Genomic DNA, 12,396 nt, shown 5'->3' on the forward strand with positions numbered 1-12,396 from the left:
ATTTGAATGTCAGTAAGAAATGTCAACCAGAGTCACAGCAACAGGCTCGGCTCCTCCTCAGACCCTTTACGTGATCATGTTGTTGTGGTTAGGTGCCACTGAGTTGTTTCCAACTCATAGCGACACTACGCACAACAGAACAAAACGATGCCTGGTCCTGCGCCATCCTCATAACCATTGTAGGCGAGTCAAATCAGCCCTCCATACCTGCCTTCTCAACTATGAAATGGGGATAATATCGCTTCACACATCTCCCTGTCAGAGGGCCGTACGGCTTAATGAGCTGGTGTCTGTAAAGGGATGAAAGATGCCATATCAGTGAAGAGGGTTATTATCGTGCCTGTTCCAATGTGCTCACAGGCTGGGGAGTGGTGGTACGTAATGACACTGAGGGAAGTAAATAAGTACAAGCTGAAAAAAGCACCATGAAGCTGGAGATGGGACGAGGAGAACAAGATGGACCACCAACTGCTCTGCAGGTGTCAAAAATCAAACAGCAATCCTAGGGTTTGTTCAAGAACTAATGAACTTGAGCAAGGACAAAAGGCGGCTATAATAGTAAAGGTTTTTGTTTTATTTTGAAATGAGAGGGATACATGTTCATTCATTCAATAAATGGCAATGTGCTACAGATAATTATTCCGTTTACAGTTCCAACGAAAGAGTCTGAAAAAAATATATAAATGAGTCCAGTCTCAAGTAAAGGAAAGGTACCACTCAGCTTACGGTACCATTCATTCTGGGGCTCACCACCAGCGCCACATACAAGAGCGAAAGTTAAAGAATAAAAATTGCACGGAGAAGAGCACTTTTATAAAACATTTTCCAGAAAATGGTAACATTCTCTGAACTTTAGCTCTTAACAACCAAGGTGCTAAAGACATGACCAGACATTATCAGATAAATGGAGTTGATAACATTTTTAGGGTTGGAAGTAAATCTATACAATTTGTCTTTAACTTAAAAATACATTTTGAAACAGTGTGCAGGGAGGAGAGGAGATATATGAGAACTCATACTCTCCCCACAATGTGTCTGTAAACCTAAAACTTCCAAAAAGAAGTTTTCTATTAAAAAGAAACCCATGTATGTACACAATATAGTAACTAAAGAAATTCATCTGTCCCTAGGTACTGAGATGTTAAAAATGCCATTCTACTACTTTGTTTTTTTTTTTTTACACATAAGGTATAAGTGCTATTTCTTCTAATCCCTGTATCCCTGGTCCTTCCCCTTCATTCTTCAATGTCTTCAAAACCAGCCTTAGGGAAGAGGAGTAAATGGAAGAAGCTGAGGAGCAATGTTGGTAGAACAGACAAATTTCAATTGCAAGATGGGTCAGATTACTACCTGAGAGAAGACTGTAAGAAGATGCCGTCATCACTAAACTAGAAATCAGTGCTTATGTGGGTGGCACAGAGGAGGTAAAGGAGAGAAGAAGGGGCTGCAGGAGACCCCATACCCCCTCCCAGTGAGGCCAGAGCCAGTTTCCAGAGGTTTGCTGGCTCCACATCACCCACATCAGCAGCCTCCCCCACACTTCGCAAGGCAATAACTCCTCAATCTCAGAACAAATGCTACTTTAATGGTGGCTGCTCTTCAGACCCTGTAATTAGCTCCCTGTAAAAGGCAAGTTGCCACATTTCAGGTGCAAACTGTCTGTTGTGACTCCACCTCCCTCATAACCCAGTCTCCAAGCAATCAAACAGAAGCAGCCCAAACAGGAATGCTGGGGGTAGCTCCCCCTGGCCACTTCCCTCTGCCTCTCGGGTTTGGTCAGAAGGTTCAAGGCTATTGGGAGCTGCTTTTAATAGCTCTGACAACACACAGGAGGTGTGCATCATCTGGGGACAATACCAAGGACTGTTGCATAGGGCCAGGATTCACCCCAGGAATGGGGGATGGGGCATACCTGCTCTTTAAAACCAGGTCTATCTAATATTCCACTTATGGCCTGGAGCAAAATGACCCTCAGTGTGAATACCAAGCTGTGGTTCTCCCCTTGTGGTCTCCACAAGCAAGTGGTCTTTCATGCTGCCCTCCCAGCCTGATGGGTTTCTCAGCATTGCCCATCAGCTCTGGCACAAACAAGTAAATAACATGCCAAAAAGTTAACAGTCCTCCTGGACATCACTGGTCAAAACACAGGTTGCGAAAGAAACGAGGTACAGGCGCCTTCCTATATACTAGGTTGCCGCCTTCTTTTCACTCTGGAAGAACAGACTATGGCACAAGAAACATGCACAAGGACAATCTTCTACCCACCCGTTAAAATCAAGCTGATGCGGTCCCCTGGTGGCAAGGCCAGTGCAACTCAGAAAAGCAGGACTGAGAAAGCCAGCAGAGCAAGCAGACATGCACGAGCAGATACCCACTGACCTCTACAAGTTTCATTATGGGCACTGGGTTGAAGAAGTGGAGCCCAGCGAATCGGTCTTGTCTGGTGGTGGCATTGGCTATGCCTGTGATCTGCAAAGAGGAAGTATTGCTGGCAAAGACTGTGTGTCTGCAGAGAGAAAAATGGTGGGGTATTGGAGTGAGTCTCATCTTTGGCAACAGTTAAGACAAATCTTGGGTGTAATGCACAACACGCCTACTTACTGCCCAGATCTGCTGCCCTGACTGTGCAGGAAGCTGGAAGAAAGACCCATCTTTATACAAGAGGCTGAAATCCAGTGATCTCAGTTTAACTTAAGTTTTGAAATTTTAAATTAAATAACTTAAAAGTTACCTGTTTCCAGGGTGTATTTAACCTTTATAAATAGCTCCTTAATTTTAGGGAGCAAAACTTCTCCTATCTGCTTACATTAGTTAATTATCATAGTATGTAACAAGAAGGCAGCTAACTGAGCAAGCTATTTAACCAACCTCAGTCACAAAATGAAAACTCTAAGTCACCAAAGGCTAACACAGAAGGCTGTATCACGAACACCCGAAATAAACAAAAACTGTAAATAAACACCTGAATCCTGAGTGAGAAACAGTGGATAGTACATATGAACTAAAATCTCTTACCCCCAAGTGAAAAGCTTTACTTTCCCATTGAACAAGAATTAAAATGAAAACAGAAGAAAACCAACACTGTTCAAAAAGAAATTTTAAGGTTACACAGGTAGTTTTGGGAAAGGAAGGAAGATGTCCAAGGTCTTCAGATTATAAAATCTCCTGAAAAAGCAGTATTGTTTTCTTTTGTGTGTATAAAATATTAATTTTAAAAAATCTGTACTAACTCAAGTCAAATTTGACAGTAACGTGGGTTGTTAAAGGCCTAATAGGCAGATCTTTAATACAGGTGACTTCTAAGCTTTCCTAGAGCGCCACCTTATGGATAAAAATTCACAAAACTACCTACAGAAGTACAGCCAGAATGTTCCTTAGAAGCAAGGATGGTGAGACTTCGTTTCACGTACTCTGAACATGTTATCAGTGAGGGAGGACCAGTCCCTGGAGAAGGACACCATGCTTGGTAAAGCAGAGGGTCAGCGAAAAAGGGGAAGACCCTCAATGAAATGGATTGACACAGTGGCCGCAACAATGGGTTTAAACACAGCAATGATTGTACGGATGGCACGGGACAGGGCAGTATTTCGTTCTGTCGTACACAGGGTCGCTGAGTCAGAATTGACTCAACGGCACCTAACAACAACCTAATGCTAACTAATTACGATCATATTGGCTAGTCACAGTGCAGAAAGGACTGACCAGATCCTGGAGTTCCTGCTTACCAAAAGGCAACACCATAATCTGCCTGAAACCAGGGTGGGCAGGAGTACTGGAAAGACAAAGGGAGAAGAAACAAGTAATATGGAAAAAGGAGAGGAGAGTGAGATGAAAGGAGAAGCCTGTGCAGTAGATGACAGACAGCAGCTGTGAGATTAAGAGATTTACTTAAGGGAAGGTCTGCCGCGTCAACACTTCCCGTGCACAGTAGCACCTATTTTTCCCAGCCAACCTCCAGTTAGCCCATTTAAAGGCCACACAGGGGTGCTTCCCTATTTAAAAAAAAAAAAAAAAATGTATTTTTAAGATTTTTAGATTTTAGCTTTCAAACTTTCCTGCTGTTTGGTCCACAGGGTAAATAACATAAACTATCCCCTGGTGGCACAATGGTTAAGAGCTATGGCTGCAAACCAAAAGGTCAGCAGTTCGAATCCACCAGTCGCTTCTTGGAAACCCTATGGGGCAGCTCTACTCTGTCCTATAGGGTCTCTCTGAGGCGACGGCAGTGGGTTTTTTTTTTTTTAAATCTCCAATTATTTAACGTAATAACAAAAGCTCCTCTGCCAATAACATTATGTATGGCCAGCACAAGCACTCCTTTTAGCTCCACACCCTGAACGAGTCTGGGGCATAAAGCCCACAAGGGCAGCAGGGACGGTCTTGGCCCAAGGCTGTGCTAACAGCTGCTCTACACCTCCATTAAGAAAAGGAATAGTTATTTCAAAAATTAGTATTATGTCATAATGTGGTAGCTTTTTATATAACATTTAAAGGGCAACTCGCCTGCCGAAAAGGGGAGACTAGGGCACTGGCTGGAAAGCACATTCTGTAAAATGACAAACAGGGACATTGGAGTCCAGTCCCAGATGTCGACAGTCCAGGGCTCTCTCTCCTGGGTAGACCGCTCCTGCTCAGAGCTTTTCCTCAGCCTTGTGTGTCTGCTTCTTGAAAAGTCACTTACAAACCTGTACACCAATGTTAACTGCAGAACTTTTCAAAATAACCAAAGGCGGAAACAACCGCAACGTCCATCAACAGATAAACACATATAACAAAATGTGGTTACATACAAGGAGGAACCCTGAAAACATTATACTGAGCGAAATACAAAACAAAAAACAAACCCAAACCCACTGCTATCAAGTCAATTCCGACTCACAGGGACCCTACAGGACAGAGTAGAATCACCCCCATAAGGTTTTAAGGAGTGCTGGTGGATTTAAACTGCCTACCTTTTGTTTAGCAGCTGAGCTTTTAACCACTGTGCCACCAGGGCTCCTAAGAGAAGTCAGTCAGTCACAAAAGGACAAATAAGGTATGATCTCACTATATGAAATAAGCAGATATATAAAAACCAGATTATTAGTGGATTTCTAGGGGTGGCAGGCTGGGGTAAAGGGTGGTTTTTGTCTGGGGGATGTGAGGGTTAAGACTGTGCGTCAACTTGGCCATGACTCTCGGTGTGCTGGCAGTCGTATAACGCTGTGATCACTTCCCTGTTGAGATCTGATATGTGATCACCCCCATGATGGCATCTGATGTGAGTAGCCAATCAGTTGAAAGGCAGTTTCCTTGGGTACATGGCCTGCATCCAAATAAAAGGTGATGTTCTTGGAAGGATGGGGGCTTTTGCTTGTTCTGCATCCTGCAGCTGGCTCCTGTCCATCCAACTTCTGATTCTGGTGACTGAGCTAGCTGCTTACCTTCGGTCTTGCCTGCGAGTCTTGGGATTTATTGATCTTCACAGCCTGTGAGCAATAGCCCTGCTCTCCAACCTGCCAATCTTGGGTTCACCAGCCCCGGGGGGCTACACGAATCAGGAGAAGCTTCTATCCTGACCGATGGACTCGGGATGTTCCAGCCTCAACAAGCGCGTGAGCCAGTTCCTTGATATAAATCTCTCTCTCTATATAAATATATTTATATGCTTTACTGATTTAGCTTCTCTAGAGAACCCAGCCTAAGACACTTGGTACTGGGAGTAAGGTGCTGCTTTAACAGATACCTAAAATGTGGGAAGCGGTTTTGAAACTGTGAATGGATAGAGAACTCAGAGGGAAGTGGGGAGGACAGTAAACACAGAGATGGTGCAGATGGGGAGAAGCAGCAGCACAGGACCGGCAGCAGCAGAACTAGGAGACGAGTGCGAGATGACACTGGAGCCCACCCATGGAGTGAGAGAGCTGAGTGCCTTTGTGCAGGAGGTTTCCTGGTGGAGTGGGGTACCTCCAGGCACTTATTGATGGAGCTAGGCTTGCCAACCCACAGAGCAAGAGAGCTAAGTGCCTTCTCGCCGAAGTGTACTGGTGGAGTGGGGTGCCTCCAGGCATTTATCAGTGGAGCCACACAGCTTTAGAATACTTGCCCCAGCAGGCAGACATGGGCAGTGAGGCCCAAAGGGTTGTGAGGCCAACTAACTAGAAAGTAGAAGCCGAAGAGACAAGGAACACAGGAAGGCAAGCTGCTTCAGTCTCAAAGGGTAGGGCCACAACCTCTAGGGTCTCAAAGGGTGGAGCCATGGCCTCTGGCGTTTCTAAGGGTGGAGTCACCACTCAGACGAACTAGGAGAATGGTGTGCCTAAAGTCAAGAGAGCAGAGTTGCTATTCCAGTGGACCTGGAAGACAGAGCTGAAGCCTAGGGTCTAGGGGCCTCTACTCAGAATCCGGAGAGTGTGGCCAGTACCTGCAGTCTAAAGGGCAGGGTCATTGTGTAAATAGTCTCAGAGAAGAGAGGATTATTTTCAAGCCTTGAGGGCTAATGTAATGTGTTCTGCTGACTTGCTTGGTGCCTGTTATCCCTTCTTTCCCTTCAATTTCTCCCATTTGTAATGGAAATGTCTAGCTATTCCACCACTGTACTTTGAAAGCAGATAACTTGTATTCTACATTTCACAGATGAAGAGGAATTTTTGGATTTTAGACTTGGAGTTGAATTAAGACTTTTGCTATGATATGGTGGGGTGAATATATTTTACATCTGGCAAGGATGTGAATTTTTGGAGGCCAAAGGGTAGAATGTCATGGGATTGAATTGTGTTCCCCCAAAATATGTGCATCAATTTGGCTAGGCCATGATTACCAGTATTGTGTGACTGTCCACTATTTTGTCATCTGATATGACTTTCCTAAATGTTGTAAATCCTATCTCTATGATGTTGATGAGATGGGACTAGCAGCAGTTATGTTAATGAGGCAGGATTCAGTCTACAAGACTGGATTGTGTCTTGAGCCAATCTCTTCTGAGGTACACAAGAGGAGAAGCAAGCAGAGAGACGTGGGGGACCTCATACTACCAAGAAAGCAATGCCAGGAGTACAGCGTGTCCTTTGGACCTGAAGTTCCTGCATGGAGAAGCTCCCAGACCAAGGGAAGACTAATGACACGGACCTCCCTCCTAAGCCAACAGAGAGTCAAAGCCTTCCCCTAGAACTGGCAGCCTGAATTTGGACCTCTAGCCTACCAGAGTGTGAGAGATTATAAACTTCTCTCTGTTAAAGACGTCCACTTGTGGTATTTCCGTTATAGCAGCGCTAGATGACTAAGATGGGGTGGGGGGAAGGACACTGAGTTTATGTTAACGGTGGTGGAACTTTTTGGATGAGGATGGCAGTAATGGTGATACAACATAAAAAATGTAATCAATATCACTGAGTTGTAAATGTGGAAGTTGTGGCATTATGAAGTTTTGGTGTGTATGTTTTTACCACAATTAAAAAAAGGGCGGGGGGGAAGCCACTTACAAAAGACTTCCCTGGAGCCTACCCCAGTTGTCTCTCCCAAGGGCCAAGTCCCAACAGCCCACAAGGTTAGGGTGGCTCTGTTTCCAACAGGGTCTCACACTGTTCTTTCAACACAAGCACAATGTGTTTACATATTAAACACACAGCACTGTCTTACTTTCCATCAAAAAAATACACTCTCACATTTTCCTAGAAACACTTGACTCTACTGGACTATCTCATCTCTCCCTTTCTGACCAACTCAGGTACAAAAAATTACTTTTCTCTTACATGTACAAGAAAATCAACAGCACAGACCTCAGTATGGAGAAGAGAGAGGGAGTGGGGGGAGTGTAACAAACGGGAGAGTCCATGCTTCATCAAAGGAGGAGAGCCATGACTCAGCTCCAGGTGACTGTGGGCCTTGTCCGAGCTTTTCCTTTGTACTTTTTAACCTGCTGCTAGGGAAGGAGTGTTCTTTTCCAGGATGCAGTTGTTTCATCAGGGATTCCAGCTGGAACCTTCTCTCTCTAACATAGCTTCTTCCCGTTATAGGATCTAACTGTAAAACTGAGTAGCAAAGTATGTCTCAATAAAGCTGATTAAAAAAAAAAAAAAATTTAGCAGGCATTCAAAAATGCAGGTAATCTAAGAAAATAAAGAATGCAGAGAAGGATGACTCAAGGCCAAAAGCAAGGTCACATTTATAGCATGCCTACTATGGGTCATGGCCTTTCGCATGTCACATCTTTTATAAAAATTCAGATGAAAGAGCCTAGTATAGTACCTGACACACAGGAGGCACACAGGAATATCATCTAAACAACCCTGTGTAATAGGTACCATGCCCTTATTTTATAAATAAGGAAGCTAGTCTTGGGGAGATAAACTAGAAAGGTCCTAGACATTATTAACTCTAAGCCCCTCAACTCAGATTATAGATGATTAAACTGAGAACCACAAAGATGATAAAATATGATGTGTCCAAAGCCAGAGAGTGAAGTGGTAGGAGCCTAGCACCAGACCCCAGTCTCTTAACTTTCATCTCATATTCCTTCCATCCCTCACACTGACCCAGGAGGGTAGTCAAGCCTATCACTGGTTACTAGGGAATAGCCAATATCTCAAGAAAGGCCAGGTTGCTCGATGAAACACCCTTCCCTGGGGTGAGTGCTTTATTATCTTAGAGGGCTCCCTTATGACTTGGGAGCCAAACTCCTGACCAAGAATGTCTTCTGTATTTATCAGATGTCTCTGCAGCCCCTAAATGCCAGTGTGGCATACATAAGCATGCTGCTCAGCAGAGTGACCCACAGGTCACAAAAAGAAAGGTCTCTTCTTTTTGTCAGGGGGCAGGGCCTCTCTGGCCACCAGGCCACAGAACTCTGATGGCTGACATTCCACCAGGCTGTCATGGGAGTGTTTCTCTGTAGCCACTGCTCACTGGTGGCTACCTAATAATTACTTTTGTCATATAATCTTATTCTGACTTTCAATTACAAACAAGAAGGTGAAGTGTGGCCAAGCAAGGCGCAAGGACAGCATGAATGAATCAGTCAGCTATCACAATGGTCCAAAGGCAAGAGTCAAACACAACCTATGGCTCTGGATTCGAGGTGACCTAGAGCTTGTACATGCTTGCTGACACTTTACAGACAGTCTTGAGCACCAGGCACCTGTGCATCTGGCCTATGTGTGACTGGCCTACCCATCCTTCCCTTTGCCAGGAAGCCTGGTTATTCTATGCTCCTTTAATGTTCCCAAGGGCACTCTGGTTTAACCCAGATAAAGCACTAGATGGCAGAGTCTTGGGGAATCTGTATAGGTAGAGAGGCACTCCCGTCAACTACACTATATCTGTTCCACCAAAAAAAGAAGTAACACAAAGTTGCTCTGAGGCTCCTTGGCAGACATTTAAGGACATGTTCATGTCTCTGGCATGGAAGAGCCAATGATCTAGATGCTGCAAGAGATATAAAGACCTGTTCCTGGACAAATCCCTTCGTTTTGCTGCAGGAAAATCCATCCTCATTTGGGGACAAGGATCATATCAGGGCAAACCAAGCCTCGGGGAACAAATGAGAGTGGGAGGGTGGAGGGCAAAAAAACAAAAACACAGTATTGCCTCTTCTGGAAACAGCAGTGGCCTGTTAGAAAAAGAAGTTACTTAGTGTCAGAAGATCCCTCCTGGAAGGAGGCAATAAAAAAGGGGAAAGGCCTGAGCCGCGGGGAGGGAACCCTCAGAAGGCGACAAAAACGTCCAGGGAACACATACTCAGCAGCAAACTTGTCCAGCCTTGCGAAGAGCTCATTCTTCACCTTCAGATTCTCTGCGATGGCCTCCACCACCAGGTCTGTGCTGTGGACCACAGATGCCGCATCTGTGCTGGTTGATATGCTGCTCAGGGTCTTCTCGACAAACTCATCAGCAGCCTAAGGCAGTGGGAGGAAGAAGAGAACATTCACTGCGCACTCCTGAAAATAATTTTTTATATGGATTACATGTTGAAATATTAATATCTTATATTGGGTTAATTAATTTCATCTTTTTAGTTTATCAATGCAGCTAATAGAAAACTGAAAATCTCATATGTGTCTTGCATTATATTTCTGTTGAATAGCTCTCAGTCTGGTTTATTTTGTAATGATTTTGGATGCCTGACACCACTTTTATGCACCCTGGAATTCTAAGATATAAAACTCTCTACATTTCTGCTTAGGGACAATGGCATCTCAATGTACTGCAGAAGTCTACCAGAGAACAATCAATCCCAACTATTGGCTACCACAACCCTATGTCAGTCATGATCTTTCAAGTCAGTCAGCTCTAATCCGGTTACTGAATGATCTGTTCATAGCACCTACATTGGCCCATGACATCTGTTCTCTCAGTTTCCATGAAGCCTGTAATTTGTCTTTCCAGAATAGGGCAAAAGCTTAAGCTCAGCACCCTCCATTAGTCTTACAGTGGTGCTGACTATTCCCGCTAATAGGTGGCAGAGAAGAGCTGAGTAAGGAAGAGCCAGAGTAAAAAGCCAAACTCAACAGTGATTCAACAAACAATAATCGCCTATCAAGGGCCAGCAGCTGGTGTTTCAAAATCAAGCTAGACAAGGATTCTACTCTCAAAGAGCTTGCAGCCTCCTCTCTTCCTCATTTTCATTCTGTGATGCCAGGTTTCCACAAACAGACCTCATTCAAGGCATAAGCAGAGATTATGCCTCTACCGCCTGCCATTTTATTTCAAGATGTAATTTGTCCACGGGGCATCAAAATGTTTATGATTAACAAAGGCATCCAAAATCATCACAGAATAAACGAGACTGAGAGCTGTTCAAAAGAAATATAATACAAGACGCATATGAAATTTTCAGCTTTCTACTAGCTGCATTAATAAACGAAGATGAAATTAACCCAATATAAGATATTAATATTTCAACATGTAATCAATATAAAAAATTGTTGAGATGTTTTACATTTTCTTTTTATATTAAGTCTTTGAAATCTGGTGTCTATTTTACACTCTCAGCACATCTCAAGTCAGACCATCCACATTTAAACTAATCAACTCTCACTTGTGGGTAGTGACTACCATATGGTCACCACAGAGCTAAATACAGTATGTCAACTGGGCAAACTGATGCCACCCTCATCCAAGGATGTCCCTGGCAGAGAAGAATAGACTCCTGAGGATTCAGGAGTCAGGAGTCCAGCAACGGGAGCCTGGGGTGATCTTTTTACCCTCAGGTGTGGCCCAGAGCCTCCCACCCCATATTCGTAAGATGTTTGCAGAGTAAACAAGTGAAAAACACAGGATATCTCAGCTCAGATTCACTCTGTCCTTGACTCCAACCATCAGCCCAGGACTCTTATAATCCCATCTGCATAGGCCCTCATCGCAACACTCCCTATACTAGGTTCCCCCTATATTTTTAAAATTTTTTCTTATCCGTTGCTGTGGAGTCGATTCTGACTCATAGTGACCCTTTAGGATGGAGAACTGCCCCACTGGGCTTCCAAAGAGTGGCTGGTGAATCTGAACTGCTGACCTTTTGGTTAGCAGACAAGCTCTTAACCACTGCACCACCTGGGCTCCAGGTCCCCCCATAACTAAGAATATGGAGAACAGGTAAAGAAAATCTTAATTTGTCCGTGATTTTTACTGTTTGGATTTTTTCAGGGAGAGGTAAAATTATCTACCTCCCTCCCCTCTGGCTTTTAAAAGGTGACTAGACACACCATCACAGTTAAGTCAGGTTAAAAAAAAAAAAAAAAAAAAAACTATTTGCACTCTTCTCTACCTTCATGAGAAGAGAAATCACATCCAAGGCCCAAGGAAATAAATCTTAAGCAACTTTAACAAGGCGACAAAGGTAAATAAAAATTCATTTGGATGATTTTTTCAGTATTTCTAGTTAATTGCCAAGTTCTAAGTGAAAGTGTGGTGGAAAAGCCACATGATCCAATGAGAAAGAATCAGTAAACCAGGGTTCCCAGCCTTCTAAGAGTTTCACAAGCTCTTGTGCCTCTTGTTTCCCTGGAAAACGAGAATGATTCACCCTATAATTTCTTCTCTAGTATACAGTAAATGCGCACAAGATACTATTTAAGCAATCAAAAGTCTCTAAATAGAATGTTTATTTTTAACCATTCTCTTTTTAGCTTGCAAATACTAAAATTATCTTCTTGTTTCTCCCTCTTCCAGCTTTGTAATAAAATAGGTGTTCTTCAGTCCCAAAGTCTCAGTGGAGTTCGCCACCTGTAGAAACGTTCTCCTCAACCTCAAACCCTACTCAGCAATACGGTTTTTAGCTTCCCCCATTTTCTAATCAGCCCCCACTGAATGTTTAGTGATTGTTATTATATTGATCTATGGTTACAGGGAAATGAGTTTTACACCAACCAACCAACCCAACCAACCCAACCAACCAACCCACCCACCCCAAAAATGCAAGCA

The 12,396-nt window shown here is 43.7% G+C and overlaps 1 protein-coding gene across 1 annotated transcript in view; it reads right to left on the reverse strand.

Moving 5' to 3' along the window:
- The window catches only part of HADH (hydroxyacyl-CoA dehydrogenase), a 62,621-nt gene that overhangs the window by 12,089 nt on the left and 38,136 nt on the right, over positions 1 to 12,396 (reverse strand). Inside the window, exons 3-4 of the mRNA XM_003410389.4 lie at positions 9,715 to 9,872; positions 2,380 to 2,506 (exon numbers count right to left, since the gene is read on the reverse strand). Coding sequence (XP_003410437.1) covers positions 2,380 to 2,506; positions 9,715 to 9,872 — 285 coding nt within the window. The remainder of the gene's footprint in view (positions 1 to 2,379; positions 2,507 to 9,714; positions 9,873 to 12,396) is intronic.

The sequence above is a fragment of the Loxodonta africana genome, chromosome 5 (genome assembly GCF_030014295.1).
Source record: "Loxodonta africana isolate mLoxAfr1 chromosome 5, mLoxAfr1.hap2, whole genome shotgun sequence".
Taxonomy (NCBI): Eukaryota; Metazoa; Chordata; class Mammalia; order Proboscidea; family Elephantidae; genus Loxodonta; species Loxodonta africana.